Source organism: Salvelinus fontinalis, chromosome 23 (assembly GCF_029448725.1).
Source record: "Salvelinus fontinalis isolate EN_2023a chromosome 23, ASM2944872v1, whole genome shotgun sequence".
NCBI lineage: Eukaryota > Metazoa > Chordata > Actinopteri > Salmoniformes > Salmonidae > Salvelinus > Salvelinus fontinalis.
The window spans coordinates 32,919,952-32,936,383 of record NC_074687.1 but is presented as its reverse complement, the minus strand read 5'-3'; the positions used below and the strand labels follow the sequence as shown (position 1 = coordinate 32,936,383).

General features: G+C 43.5%; 1 protein-coding gene across 1 annotated transcript; it reads right to left on the bottom strand.

Moving 5' to 3' along the window:
• Window positions 1-5,876: 5,876 nt before the first annotated feature.
• Window positions 5,877-16,223, bottom strand: LOC129821162 (putative methyltransferase DDB_G0268948). The gene is made up of 7 exons (XM_055878507.1): window positions 14,106-16,223; window positions 11,487-11,690; window positions 10,403-10,563; window positions 9,771-9,984; window positions 9,368-9,468; window positions 8,862-8,999; window positions 5,877-7,426 (listed from the first exon to the last, which is right to left on the bottom strand). Exons 2-7 carry the CDS (start codon window positions 11,595-11,597, stop codon window positions 7,336-7,338), a joined length of 816 nt encoding a protein of 271 aa, XP_055734482.1. The 5' UTR covers window positions 11,598-11,690; window positions 14,106-16,223; the 3' UTR covers window positions 5,877-7,335.
• Window positions 16,224-16,432: the final 209 nt, after the last annotated feature.

Below are 16,432 nucleotides of genomic sequence, written 5' to 3'. Positions count from 1 at the left end.
GAATATGTTAGGGGGGTGGCTCTGACCTGTAGAATATGTTAGGGGGGTGGCTCTGACCTGTAGAATATGTTAGGGGGGTGGCTCTGACCTGTAGAATATGTTAGGGGGGTGGCTCTGACCTGTAGAATATGTTAGGGGGTGGCTCTGACATGTAGAATATGTTAGGGGGGTGGCTCTGACCTGTAGAATATGTTAGGGGGGTGGCTCTGACCTGTAGAATATGTTAGGGGGGTGGCTCTGACCTGTAGAATATGTTAGGGGGGTGGCTCTGACCTGTATAATATGTTAGGGGGTGGCTATGACCTGTAGAATATGTTAGGGGATGGCTCTGACCTGTAGAATATGTTAGGGGGGTGGCTCTGACCTGTAGAATATGTTAGGGGGTGGCTCTGACCTGTAGAATATGTTAGGGGGTGGCTCTGACCTGTAGAATATGTTAGGGGGGTGGCTCTGACCTGTAGAATATGTTAGGGGATGTGTCTCTGACCTGTAGAATATGTTAGGGGGGTGGTTCTGACCTGTAGAATATGTTAGGGGGGTGGCTCTGACCTGTAGAATATGTTAAGGGGGTGGCTCTGACCTGTAGAATATGTTAAGGGGGTGGCTCTGACCTGTAGGAGATGTTAGGGGGGTGGCTCTGACCTGTAGAATATGTTAGGGGGGTGGCTCTGACCTGTAGAATATGTTAGGGGGGGTGGCTATGACCTGTAGAATATGTTAGGGGGGTGGCTCTGACCTGTAGAATATGTTAGGGGGGTGGCTCTGACCTGTAGAATATGTTAGGGGGGTGGCTCTGACCTGTAGAATATGTTAGGGGGGTGACTCTGACCTGTAGAATATGTTAGGGGGTGGCTCTGACCTGTAGAATATGTTAAGGGGGTGGCTCTGACCTGTAGGAGATGTTAGGGGGGTGGCTCTGACCTGTAGAATATGTTAGGGGGGTGGCTCTGACCTGTAGAATATGTTAGGGGGTGGCTCTGACCTGTAGAATATGTTAGGGGGGTGGCTCTGACCTGTAGAATATGTTAGGAGGGTGGCTCTGACCTGTAGAATATGTTAGGGGGGTGGCTCTGACCTGTAGAATATGTTAGGGGGGTGGCTCTGACCTGTAGAATATGTTAGGGGGGTGGCTCTGACCTGTAGAATATGTTAGGGGGGTGGCTCTGACCTGTAGAATATGTTAGGGGGGTGGCTCTGACCTGTAGAATATGTTAGGGGGGTGACTCTGACCTGTAGAATATGTTAGGGGGGTGGCTCTGACCTGTAGGATATGTTAGGGGGGTGGCTCTGACCTGTAGAATATGTTATGGGGGTGGCTCTGACCTGTAGAACATGTTAGGGGGTGGCTCTGACCTGTAGAATATGTTAGGGGGTGGCTCTGACCTGTAGAATATGTTATGGGGGTGGCTCTGACCTGTAGGAGATGTTAGGGGGGTGGCTTGTTAGGGGGGTGGCTCTGACCTGTAGAATATGTTAGGGGGGTGGCTCTGACCTGTAGAATATGTTACGGGGGTGGCTCTGACCTGTAGAATATGTTAGGGGGGTGGCTCTGACCTGTAGAATATGTTAGGGGGGTGACTCTGACCTGTAGAATATGTTAGGGGGGTGGCTCTGACCTGTAGGATATGTTAGGGGGGTGGCTCTGACCTGTAGAATATGTTAGGGGGGTGGCTCTGACCTGTAGAATATGTTAGGGGGGTGGCTCTGACCTGTAGAATATGTTAGGGGGTGGCTCTGACCTGTAGAATATGTTAGGGGGTGGCTCTGACCTGTAGAATATGTTAGGGGGGTGGCTCTGACCTGTAGAATATGTTAGGGGGGTGGCTCTGACCTGTAGAATATGTTAGGGGGGTGGCTCTGACCTGTAGAATATGTTAGGGGGTGGCTCTGACCTGTAGAATATGTTAGGGGGTGGCTCTGACCTGTAGAATATGTTAAGGGGGTGGCTCTGACCTGTAGGAGATGTTAGGGGGGTGGCTCTGACCTGTAGAATATGTAAGGGGGTGGCTCTGACCTGTAGGAGATGTTAGGGGGGTGGCTCTGACCTGTAGGAGATGTTAGGGGGTGGCTCTGACCTGTAGAATATGTTAGGGGGTGGCTCTGACCTGTAGAATATGTTAGGGGGGTGGCTCTGACCTGTAGAATATGTTAGGAGGGTGGCTCTGACCTGTAGAACATGTTAGGGGGGTGGCTCTGACCTGTAGAATATGTTAGGGGGGTGGCTCTGACCTGTAGAATATGTTAGGGGGGTGGCTCTGACCTGTAGAACATGTTAGGGGGGTGGCTCTGACCTGTAGAATATGTTATGGGGTGGCTCTGACCTGTAGAATATGTAAGGGGGTGGCTCTGACCTGTAGGAGATGTTAGGGGGGTGGCTCTGACCTGTAGAATATGTTAGGGGGGTGGCTCTGACCTGTAGAATATGTTAGGGGGGTGACTCTGACCTGTAGAATATGTTAGGGGGGTGGCTCTGACCTGTAGAATATGTTAGGGGGGTGGCTCTGACCTGTAGAATATGTTAGGGGATGTGGCATGCTCCAGGGCAGTTGGGCAGGGATTACGTCGGTCCCCACCCCCGAGAAGAAATGAGGGGCCAGGAGCACGGTGCCCTGACCCGACCCACAGTCTACATCTACTGCCAGGTCAAAGGGCTGCATGCCCCTCTGTCAAACAGGACACATCAACATCACACACGTATGTGACATTGTTAGTACATGCAAAAAAATGAAAGGCATGAGAATGTCAATAGCCCCTCTTTTTCTGCAGCTAAAAAATGTAAAAGCAGGAATGAAACATGCATTGATATACAGTATCAGTCAAAAGTTTGGACACCTACTCATTCAACAGTTTTTCTTTATGTTTACAGGAAGGAAATCCAGAAATCAGTCAATTTAAATAAATTCAATGGGCCGTAATCTATGGATTTCACATGACTGGGCAGGTGTGCAGCCATGGGTGGTCTTGGGAGGGCAGAGACCCACCCACTTGGAAGCCAGGCCCAGACAATCAGAATGAGTTTTTCCTCGCAAAAGGGCTATATTACAGACGGAACTCCTCAGTTTCATCAGGCATGGTTACACGTGGTCTGCGGTAACAGCTCTTATGGAGATTCCTGCAGTCAGCATGCCAATTGCACGCTCCCTCAAAACTTGGAACATCTGTAGCATTGTGACAAAACTGCACATTTTAGTTTGGCCTTTTTATTGTCCCCAGCACAAGGTGCAACTCTGTAATGATCATGCTGTTTAATCAGCTTCAGGTGGCTGGAGTATCTTGGCAAAGGAGACATGCTCACTAACAGTGAACTAAATTTGTGCACAAAATTTGAGAGAAATGCGTATGGAACATTATTTGGATCTTTTATTTCTGTTCATAAAACATAGAATCAACACTTTACATGTTACGTTTATATTTTACGTCCACAGAAGACCATAACCAAATAATCGGAGCATGCATATTCCATAATATATATATTTTTTTAAAGAAAGTCTGCTACCCTGTAGCGGTGCGTTGGTAAAATCACTGGGGGGGCTGTATTACAATATGTGTTGTGATAACAGGTTATAGAGCAGTGTAATTAATTAATATGTCTTGCGACTGTGATATATAGGCCTAAAGTCGGAGACAATCAGACAGTGGCAGAATAAATTCAACCACACCTTTGTTTTATCACAAAACCGGATACCAACCTCTGTCCGGTGAAGTCCACAAAGAATATTGCATGTAACAGACTATTAAATGACCTACAGCATGGTCAAGCAAGTTAATGATTCCGCCGTTTTCGGACCACTAAACAACTATTGATTTAGAACCACAGTTACCGAAAGTCGCAAATAAAACAGGAGCTGCCTCCAATATGCCAGCACCATTTTAACATCAAATAATCTCTGCCAAGTCTAGTACAGTATTTATGCTGCAGTAGTTTATGTGTCGGGGGGCTAGGGTCAGTTGGTTATATCTGGAGTACTTCTCCTGTCTTATCCGGTGTCCTGTGTGAATTTAAGTATGCTCTCTCTAATTCTCTCCTTCTCTCTTTCTTTCTCTCTCTCGGAGGACCTGAGCCCTAGGACCATGCATCAGGACTACCGGGCATGATGACTCCTTGCTGTCCCCAGTCCACCTGGCCTTGCTGCTGTTTCCAGTTTCAACTGTTCTGCCTGCGGCTATGGAACCCTGACCTGTCCACCGGACGTGCTACCTGTCCCAGACCTGCTGTTTTCAACTCTCTAGAGACCGCAGGAGCGGTAGAGATACTCTGAATGTTCGGCTATGAAAAGCCAACTGACATTTACTCCTGATTATTTGTGAACATTTATGAACATTTGAACATCTTGGCCATGTTCTGTTATAATCTCCACCCGGCACAGCCAGAAGAGGACTGGCCACCCCTCATAGCCTGGTTCCTCTCTAGGTTTCTTCCTAGGTTTTGGACTTTCTAGGGAGTTTTTCCTAACCGCTGTGCTTCTACACCTGCATTGCTTGCTGTTTGGTGTTTTAGGCTGGGTTTCTGTACAGCACTTCGAGATATTAGCTGATGTACTGTGAACGCTGCGTGTAACAAATCCGGTGTCAGGATAAATAAAATGCATGGTCTGCTAACTTTCTTTAATTATGTTTAATTACCGCAAACAATGAATGGCAAATGCAATTTTCGTATATACGGGTTCGCTGTTTCACCGCGCAGGATGAACAGAGAACTGGCAAGAAGTACGTAAACAGCTGTTCTTATACCGTGATGACGTCGTTTCAACGCGTCTGTTGGCCTATCACAGTAGAGGCTGGGCCTGGTTTAGACTCTGCCCCCCTTTGCTGGCCCCTTGGCGCGTTCCTTTGTCCACCTCTGGTTGCTGGGTAGATTAGCTCCGTCTTGGGTCTGTCGATTCTACACTAAAACAGTTCCTAATATGGTATTGTCCAGTATTCTAACCTCTTGGTTGGTCTAGAGAGCTGCACCCTTCCCCTCTCCAGACTGTCCACAACTTTTATGGCCTGTGTTGGTCAGTCCTTACACCTACACACACTATACAGAGGGGGGTGTGCGTACATGTGTGTAACAAAACAATATTCCTCTTCAACCAATATGCTAACAGGCTATTATGCATAAACATTATTCCTAACAGTACGAAGGGCTATATAAAATAAACTTGATTTGATACAGTGACAACTAAAATATACCATAAACTATTTGGTCCAATCAACGTAAGCCAAATATGGTTAACTTACATGGTTCTGATTTCTATATGTGTGTGTGAGTGCAAGTAGAACATGTTCTCACCCTACTTGTAGAGACACGCCAATGCAATCCACCTCTCATGTTGACGAAACGGTCTATCACTATGTCATACAGTACAAGATTGAGGTTTTTTGTTGTCCTAGGCTACCTGGCTAAAATGCTTGCTCGCTAGCCTATCTTCCATCAATGTGCAACATGAGCTAGTTAACATTAGCCTTCTACATCGAGCTACATATTGCACTTCCATCCTCTCAGGTCAGTATTACAACAATGTATGAATTAATGTTTAGATCAGAATCGCCGTTATAAATCATTGGCCAGTACGGAGAATTAAGTAAAACCACAAGTCCAAATCCCTATCTACATCCATGGATAATTTAGGAAAGGCCCACATTTAGCTAGCTAGCGAGACACTGAAGAACAACACAACGATATGCAACAATTCAAGTTGTTTCTGTCAATGACGTATGCCCTCAATGCGATTTGAAAAATACAACAAATCAAAGCTCGCTTTCCTTTCCTTCAGCCAGGACCATTCACACGTAGAGACAGGGGGGGGCGCTGTTTCGCCCGCTCGGATTCTTTCTTTTGTGAGATTCATTCAGCCTCTAGCGAATTGAAGGGAAATTATGAAACAGAGGCGAAAGATACATTATTCTATATTTAGATTTTTTTTCTAGGTACATTTTGGGGGGAAGCTTGGCTTCCATTGGCATCCATGAATACACACAACTGCTCCTACCTTTTCTTCAGGAAAGACATGAACTCTTAATTGAGCTGAGGGAGACTCTTTACTTCCAGTAGGAGGCAGCATGCTCCTTACCTTCAAACATGATGGGCCATGCCACTGAGCTATACTACAGGAAAAAACAACAGGAATACAAAAGGTACTCTCCAACACAGAAATAGACCTGCTATTCATAAGGTTTTTACAAAAATTCAGGCAAGCTCTCTTTCTCACTGGGTTGTGGAGGCCACATTAAGGAATGTGATCACCAACACACTAATTGCAGGAGATTCCCTTACGTCACAGGGCCAGTTCCAGGGAAACCACTAGGTGCTTGGCCAGGCAAGTATGAGAGAGAAATGGGCGGTGCAGTGGCTTCTTAAGGAATGTGGGTTGTTTGCTAATGAGGATGTTTATGAAGGGGACCAGGGTTACATGGGTTCAAAGAGAGCTTTGTGTTGTGTCAGAACCAATAAGTAGTACCATAGGGATGGGATGGGAGAGGGAGGGATCAGAACCTTGTTTTCCTATGAGGTGTTTTCCCTGTTGTGATTGATGTGGGAAAATACAAACGCCTGATGAGTTCAGTATCCTTACTCAAATAAAAACCCTATTCCAACTGATCACTGAGCCATAGATCAACAACAACAGGCTTTGTACTGAGCTGCACTACTACTAGCTCACAAAAATTGTTAATTATAAACAGTCAATATCTGAAGTACTGGTCCAAGAACAGACCAAAGGTCTTCTTTCAGTTGGCATAATGTGATGAATTTTGTTGAACCCATGAATAATGCATATTAAAAAGAAACCAACAGAAAATCTGGGGAAATATGGCTGCGTTTAGACCGGCAGCCCAATTCTGATATTTTTAACAATCACAACCACATCTTTTTCAGACCTGATCAAAAGACCAATTAGTGAGAGAAAAAAATCAGAATTGGGCTGCCTAAGTATCAATTGTCTCAGATTAGGAGTGCTGATCTTGGATCAGATACCCCCTTGTCCATGTTATATTTTTCATTGTGATCTAAAAGGAAAAACATCCTAAAATCCACACTCCTAATATTACTCTGAGACACTTGATACGGCCCTGAAGTTTAATAATATTCAAAAGTTACAATTGTGTCTACAGACACATTTTATTGTCAATCTCAGGCAAGGAAGATACTAAATGTGGCAACCATTTTGATAATGATGTGACTAAAGCTAATAGTTTGCTCTACATTACAATGTATAAAAGAAAAGAGACAAAACCAAAGGGACATCTTATGTGAACAGAATACTACTTCTATTAACAACAGCTTAAACATGATTGACACAAGCTTAAGAAACATCTGTCTCCACACAAACATATTCACACTGTAAAGCGTGTTCACTCCGGTTTAGACGCCAGGACACAGAAATACTCCAGCGTCACTTCCATGAGTGTGTCTGGTGATGTGACTCCCATCTCCTTCAGAAACCTGCAATATGACATTAATATATTTTATAAAATAATTCCATGTGGGATAGACAAAAAAAGTGGCATACAAGTAAATAAAATAATTAATTTTTTTGATTATTTGTTAATTTAATCTTTAGTCTAAAACAAGGGGGGGGGGATAATTTGACAGATGGAATTGTTTTAAATTGGTCATACCTATGGATTTTAGCTATTTGATTGAGAATTTTAGGACCCCTTTAGGTATAAAAATATATATAAATATGAAAAGAAAAGACAACTAAAATGACTACTAAAACCGATAGAAACGCATTGAATAACACATTCATAAATGGCAAAAAGGACTGTCAAAAAATATATCAGAAGAAACAAGGTTTTGAAGTGTCTGTCCTAAATCTAGGATATATTTTTTTTAAACTCAGGTATGGGGCCTCCCGAGTAGCGCAGCGGTCTAAGGCTGGAGGCGGCATCCCGATCACGGCTGTATTGGCCCAGCGTTATCCGGGCTAGGGGAGGGTTTGGCCAGCGGGGGTCTTTACTTGGCTCATCACGCTCTAGAGACTCCTTGTAGCGGCCGAGCGCCTGCAGGCTGATCTCGGTCGTCAGTTGAACAGTGTTTCCACCAACACATTGGTGCTTCTGGGTTAAGCAGGCGGTTGTAAGGAAGTGCGGTTTGGCGGGTCATGTTTCAGAGAACGCGTGACCCGACCTTCGCCTTCCGAGCCCATTGGGGAGTTGCAGCGATGAGACGGGGAAAAGGGTGTAAAATACAAAAAAACGTAATAATAATAATACAATTTAAAAACAATTAAACTCTGGAAATATTTTTCTTTTTTACACGTATGTGCCTACCCCTTTTTTGGGGTAGGCACAAAACTACCTTCGCTCTTCCATCCGTCCATCCGTTTTTTAAATCTGTACTGGTTACCTTCAGACAAGTCCTGTGACACTTGTGGCCCCATTAGTTTGGTCCGGTTTGGTCCTAACGGTCCGGACGTTACCAAACAGAATTTAGCACATAGACGGTACTGACTTCAGATGAGACTCCAGGCACTTGTAGGGGTCGTAGAGCAAAGCGTAGAACACCATCGTGTTCGTGAGAGTCTATCCATACAGTGGTCAATAGTTTGTAGGTCAAACTGTTCGGACGCTACAGATGATTTTTTCGGGATGTCTCATGGTCTGACAAACACCACTCTAGCTCTGTCACCTTTCAATGCAGATGTTGAAGTGTGACACTGGCGGATGCGTTGGATTGAGACGCATCCAATGCAAAAAAACAGACACAGTATCTCTAGCTTAAACTGACGGGTTTTGATGGGGATTCTTTTGTTATGCAACTTAGACTGACACACCGGTTTGTCAATCGACCCCACCGGGTTAATTTGTTAATTAGCTAATTAATTCATCCATTCAGTAATTCGTTCATTCATCCATTGATTGATCAGGGTTGTTACCTGTCGAGTGTTCTCTGCAGCAGTGCGGTGGCAGCATCAAGCTCAGCCCTCTGGAAGGCCTGGTACATGGAGAAGGACTCCATGAAGCCCACTATGTTCCTCACTGAGATCTGCTGCTTCAGTGGGATACACTCAATCCTGAAAGAAGAACAGATACCCACACACTGTTGAATTGAGAGGAGAGTCAGTGGATGCCCTAAGCTCCCAAGGGGGCCAAGAGGGTTAAGTCAAGTAAGTCATAATATTGAATACTCCTGCAGTTTATTGAGTACAACATTTGATTTTGACCACGGTCGGAGTCACTAGGTGTGAGTACATTACTTCTGTATATATATATATATATATATATATATATATATATATATATATATATATATATATATATATATATATATTTCATTCTCAAATAGAAACTCAGAGATACAGGGTCAAAGTCACACCATGAGAAGTGTTTTAATGTGTAACAGGCTGTTCTACTGGGTTCCCACAGAGGCTGTATGAGTTACCTCTCTTTGTCAGGGAAGGGGATAGCAACGTAAAGCTCCCTTAGTTTGGTGTTGGACACTGCTACCTGTGTGCTGGTGTATGGTAACAGCACCTTCTTGAACTGGGGATAGCAAAGTCAAATCTCAGTCAGGAAACAGTCAGGAAAAGTGTTACTTATCAAACAAAGAATTATGAGGGTTTGTTGTATCATACAAGTGATCCCATGGAAATTAAACTATTTTTCACAAGAGAAATGTCTCAATATGGCAGCAAACAAACATTTTTTAAGCATACTGTAGATGAAAACAACAACAATTATACTTAGTACCCAATGAAAATAAACATATGACACACTAAACCGATTAAGTAGCATTGGTTTGTCACCATAAAAATAGAACGTCATTCTAGTTCTGTGTTTTTCACCTCATCAAAGATGTCAGTGAGTCTGTCCTCACATGAGCCGTAATGGAGTCTGAAGTTATCAGTAAAGCCAAGCAGAGCCATGCAGCCGCAAGGCTTCAGGACCCGGCCTGCCTCCAAGAGCAACCGCTTCTGGTCAAACCAATGGGCCGCTGAGGCTGCAGTCAGTAGGTCCACAGAACCATCCGGAAACGGCAGCTCCTCTGCTGTCCCTTTCCTGTAAGTATTAAGACACAGCACCAAACATTGAGGATTTCTACATAAACTAACATATTAACTAGGGGCCTATTGAAAGTGGGAAGCTACTGCTGACCTTTGTGCTGAGTGTAATTGACCGTCTCTGCAGATTGCCATCACTGTTTCTTTTTAAACAACATACACGTTGGTTTTACTAGCCAAGTGTGGACCAAAACATTTATTCCCATTCAAAATCCTATAATGTCTAAACCCTAACTCTAAATCTAACCCTAACCCCTAAATAAACCTAACCAAACTCTAAAATAGCAGTTTTTGTTAATGTATGGGGAATGGCAAAATGTCCCCACTTGTCACATTTTCCTTGTTTTACTATCCTTGTGAGGACTTTGACCTCAAAAGGATAGTAAGGTTAAACACACATAGACACATTCAAAAACCTGTAGGTGATGTTGTTGAACCCTGCTACTGCCCTGGCCTCCTCCAGTTGGCACTCGCTGATGTCGATGCCCACCACTTCCTGGAAGTGTGGGGCCAGCAGGCGTGAGTTCTGCCCCGTCCCACAGCCCAGGTCCACAGCTAGGGCATGAGGCTGGACTTTCTGAAGAGAGGGGACCAGTGAGACACTATATAACTTGCCTTCACTAAAGGAGAGTGATAGCTAGTGATAGTGTAAATGTGATGATCAATACAACTGTTCTAAAGTTTGGGGTCACTTAGAAATGTCCTTGTTTTTTAAAGAAAAGCTCATTTTTTGTCCATTAAAATAACATCAAATTGATCAGAAATACAGTGTAGACATTGTTAATGTTGTAAATGACTATTGTAGCTGGAAACGGCAGATTTTTAATGGAATATCTGCATAGGCGTACAGAGGCCCATTATCAGCAACCATCACTCCTGTGTTCCAATGGCACGCTGAGTTAGCTTATCCAAGTTCATCATTTTAAAAAGACTAATTGATCATTAGAAAACCTTTTGCAATTATGTTAGCACAGCTAAAGGGTTTTCTAGACATTCCCTAAAGAAATCTGCCGTTTCCAGCTACATTAGTCATTTACATCATTAACAATGTCTACTGTATTTCTGATCAATTTGAAGTTATTTTAAAATGGACAAAAAAATGCTTTTCTTTCTAAAACAAGGAAACTTCTAAGTGACCCCAAACTTGTGAACGGTAGTGTGTGTGTTATTATATATAACACTCTGGTTTTTGCTAAATAGGTATTTCAAGCTTACGGTAATAACGTAAGATAATGATGACAGTTTAGTGACCTATTGTCGCAATACTCAAAAGCATTTAGAAACAGGAAATGGTTGAGATAATGTTTATATCGGATTTAAAATATCATAGTCCTGAAATATTATGCAATAGAAATGAAAGTGAAAAATGCCCTCTCTCGGACACTGTGTGGAAGCATTACACCAAAGACTTATTAAGATTTGTCTTAGCTGCCAACTGTACAAGTCTAACATCATGTAAAAGACAGTCTATAACAGTACTATTATCTTTGCTTGGCTCACCTTCCTTTCCAGGTAATGCAGGATGATGTCTCTGATCTCCTCTGGGGGTACAAAGCGATACCTCTGGTAGATAGAGGCATGGTGTTTCTCCTCAAACAGCCGGTGGGTCATGGTGCTCTGCTGTCGTCTGCTCCGCTAGCCTAGTGCTCCTTCCAGCTTGCAGTGACTCAGCAGACAGAGACAGACCTGCTCCTTCACTAGGACCTTTTAATCATTACATAGGAGATACATATAAGGAGTAGGACAGAGGAGGCTACTGGTAGTAGTCACTCAGTCACAGAGAGGTTTAAAGAGACACCTGAGCTGCTAAGATCAAATAACTTGTCACCTCTTGACAAATTGCAAAACACTGATTTGTGTGTGATGTTCTTGTGTGGAACGGTACTGTCCGATAACGGCCACATTAATGACATGCCTATAGATAAACTAGTGGTTTAAAACATCTCATACATATTTCCATTTTATTTTTTATAAAAACAGTCAAACGCCTGGCAAAAGTTTGATATACATGTACTGCATGCATTTATACTGAACAAAAATCTAAAAACACAACGTGCAACAATTTCAAAGATTTGACGGAGTTACAGCTCATAAGGAAATCAGTCAATTGAAATACATTTATTACACCCTAATATATGGATTTCACATGATTGGGAATACAGATATGGATCTGTTGGTCACAGGTATCTTACAAAAGGTATGGGCGTGGATCAGAAAACCAGTCAGTATCTGGTGTGACGACCATGTCTCATGCAGGGTGACATCTTCGCATAGAGTTGATTAGGCTGTTGAGCGTGGGATGTTGTGTCACTCTTTATTGGCTGTGCGAAATTGCTTTATATTGGTGGGAACTGAAACTGGAACACGCAATCCAGAGCATCCAAAACATTCTCAATGGGGGACATATCTGGTGAGTATGCAGGCCATGGAAGAATTGGGACATTTTCAGTTTCTAGGAATTGTCTACAGATTCTTGCAACATGGGGCCGTACATTATAATGCTGAAACATGAGGTGATGGTGGCGGCTGAATGGTACGACAATGGGCCTCGATCTCATCATGGTATCTCTGTGCATTCAATTTGTCATCGATAAAATGCAAATGTGTTCGCTATCCGTAGCTTATGCTTGCCCATACCATAACCTCACCATGGGGAACTCTGTTCACAAGGTTGACATCAGTAAACCACTCCCCACACACATGGTCTGCGGTTGTACAACCAAATTCTCTAAAACAACATTGGAGGATTATGGAAGATAAACATTAAATTATCTGGCAACAGCCCTAGTGGAAATTCCTGTAGTCAGCATTCCAATTGTACACTCCCTCAAAACTTGAGACATCTGTGGCATTGTGTTGTGACAAAGCTTCACATTTTGTCCCCAGCACAAGGTGCACCTGTGTAATGATCATGCTATTGATTCAGCTTCTTGATATGTGGATGGATTATCTTGGCAAAGGAGAAATGATCACCAACAGGGATGCAATCAAGTTTGTGCATTTGGAAAATGTCTGGGATCTTTTATTTCAGCTCATTAAAACCAACACTTTACATATTGTGTTTACATTTTTGTTCATTGATTGTGAAACTAGACTGGGTCCTATCAAACATTTTCTAAACAATAGCAAAACAGAAGAACAAGTACAGACATTTAATTAGTCTTCTGAAAGTTTGCAATGAAGTTTTACACAATGTCAAATATAACAAAATCACCTTACACAATGTAATGCAGCTTGTGGAGCTGTGTGTTTCTCGCATCTGAAAATTGCACCACAAGCAACATTACCAGGACTGGTTGGTCTTTTCGCGGGTAGGAATGCGAGACAATATATCCACAGGAAAGTAGAATTACATAATATTTTCAAACCCCTGGTAGTGCCTGAAACACGCAAACAGGATGAAAACACATGTAAGCCATGTATGGCCATTTGCCGAGATGCTGCACGTGTTTCTGCACATCCTTCAGATGATGGTAGTGTATTCACATTCCTAACACCTTAAAGTTGATTTCATTATACTTTCCTGCGGATATAGTCTCACATTCATACTGGCATAACTGATACATTTACGAGAGCTAAACACCCCTTGAATATGGCCGGTGTCAGTAAACCTCGGTGAAAAGGCGTAATTAAATTGTTGCCAGCAGCACAGTAACCAATGCTCTGGATAACATGAAAACAGCCTAGCCAGTTCTGTTAGGGCAAGTAAAATGGTCAGAGTGAGGTGTTCTCTCGTGTGTCTGTATAACGTCAGCTAGAAAGCTAGCTTTGGTACTTGACTGCGTTGTTTGGGCAGAACGCTCAGATCAACACTACTCCTCGGCCAGAGCGTCCAGTGTGCGCTCTGAACACAGAGCGAAATGTTCGGAATTTACGAACTGACAATCTGATAACATTGTGAAAATTAGAACGTCAAGAACGCACTCCAGATTGAATTTACGAATACACCCTCAGTTAGGTGGACGTAGGTACAGCAGAGAGTGGCAAGGATAGGGAGACTTGCAACAGATAGCGAAAACAATTGCTAGTTAACGTTACATAACTAGAAAAGCCTTCACGTTGATGATGTTAGTTATGCGACATAAAAACCACAAACTAGTTGTCTGCACGGTTGTTTACCTGCTGTCTCACAGAAAGCGCTCCGTCCACACCCTAATCAACGACACTCGGAAGCAAGCCTCTGGAAGTAAACTTCAGTCGCCAAACAACCTCACGAATATATAAAGACAAATGTTAATATTGAAATGTAAAAAAGCTGCCAAGCAGCTGTAACAACTTCTTATTCGATTAGGCTTAACGGCGATTGGCATCCAACAAATGTTGCATTACCGCCACCTACTAGACTGGAGTATAACTCTCATACTTTCCTTTAAAAAATACAACAAATACCCTACCATCTAACGCTACACTCACAAAAAATAACAAATACCATACTCCACCATTTAAATCTATTCAGTCCTACTTCAGGCCAACAGCCTGAGAGGACACACCCTGTCAGGCAACTACAGTCCTGGAGGGCCTGATTGGTGTCACACTAGTTCTCCATCCCTAGCAAACACAGCTGATTAATCAAATTGCATTCTAAACTAAAGATCATGATTAGGTGAGTATTGGAGTCAGGTGTGTTAGCTTGGGCTGGGGCAAACCTGTGACACCAATCAGGCCCTCGAGGACTGGAATTGCCCACCCATGCGTAACTCTTCTGATGTCAAGTCTCGCACACCCAAATACTTCTCTCCAGCTGTTGCCACAACCTCTATTTTCTGTGACTTACGCTCCATCCCCGCAGTACAGTTGATAACCATTGCTATAAATGTCAAACGTATATCACTTGTTGGTTTATCCCTCAGTACTGGTAAAGGTTGCTGGATCAAATCCCTAAGCTGACATGGTAAAAATGTGTCTTTCTGCCCCTGAGCAAGGCAGTTAACCCACTGTTCCCCGGGCACTGAAGACGTGGATGTCGATTAAGGCAGCCCCTCACACCTTTCTGATTCAGAGGGGTTGGGTTAAATGAGGAAGACACATTTCAGTTGAAGGCATTCAGTTGTACAACTGACAACTGACTTGTACAACCGACTCCCTCCCCCATGACCCATCTTCCTCTACTTTCTTCACTGCCTCAGCATATGACAACTTCTGCACTACTATAACCCTGGAAACCTCAACCTGCCTCTCTCGCACAGGACATTTCTGATACCCAGCCCCATGGGCACCCCTACAATTAACAAATACCACTACTTTTCCCAATGCTACACACTCTTTTGTCTCATGCCCTTCTGCACAATTCTCACACCTAGGAAACTCCCTCCTACACACTGTTGTCACATGCCCATAAGCTTGACACCTGTAACAACGTAATGTATTCAGCACAAAAGCTTGTACACGATAATTGATATATGCTAACATCACCTTGTTGGTCAAAGACTCAACATCAAAACTCAAAAGAACAGACAATGACTATTCTGTTTCTCCACTCATGCCACCCTTTCTGCGTTGCACCAAACGATGAGCATCACAAACATCGGGAATCTTCCCCTTCAGTTGGTCAGCTTTCACATTTCCTTCTACCCAGTAATTACACCTTTCAATGGCACCCTTTTCTTGAGAGCAAAATAATTCACATCTCTTGCCCCCATTCGTTTAACACGGAGCGCCTACTCCCTCTGACCAGCAGAAACAAACAATTATCACAAGACCCCTTCTGGTTACCTTTACTGATTCCACAACACCCAACTCTGTTTTCACCCACCCTGAAACCACACATAGATCAGCCAAAAGGCAAGGGTACACTTTTTCCACAACTTCACCTACTGTCACAGACTCATCTTTATCCTGACCCTCAGTGCAAGCCTCGGGCTCTGAGAACTTCACCACACCTACCACCTTCGATACTTCACCCTCTCTCTCTCTGTTAGACCTCCTCTGCCACTATTGCCTCCATTCCTCTTCCATATTCCAAGTATAATTCTCCTTATGATAATACTGCACTTCTTCTGACCTACATCTTGTTCTTGCCTTGTCAAGAGATGCCATTTAACCAGCTGTCACAATCTCCGTACAATCAGCACGAACCCCTCGGGATGTAGCGCTCAACAGTGCATACCACTTGTAAAGCCAGCTGTAACAACTCTGCTGCCAGTGTCATTAAAGGAGGTGCAGGGATTGTTCCGTTCGTTACTGTTGTCTGGCCAAATATCAAATGGTCATTTGGTCTCTCGAGATTACTCCTCCGAGGGATCCTATGCTATCCTCACACACACACACACGCACGCACGCACGCACGCACTCACACACACACACACACACACACACACACACACACACACACACACACACACATCTCATATCACAGGCTGTGTTTGTCTGCTTGTGAAGTACATAAAACTGGAGCCAGAATGACAAACTATATTAGATAAGCTACCACTCATTGGCAAGCTTTAGTA

Excerpts from the sequence above, each read along its gene's own strand:
- LOC129821162 (XM_055878507.1), bottom strand. The coding sequence starts at position 11,597 with ATGACCCACCGGCTGTTTGAGGAGAAACACCATGCCTCTATCTACCAG. Across the intron at positions 10,564-11,486 it reads TGCATTACCTGGAAAGGAAG|AAAGTCCAGCCTCATGCCCT; the intron begins GTGAGCCAAGCA and ends CCCTCTCTTCAG. Across the intron at positions 7,427-8,861 it reads CTGCAGAGAACACTCGACAG|GTTTCTGAAGGAGATGGGAG; the intron begins GTAACAACCCTG and ends GTCATATTGCAG.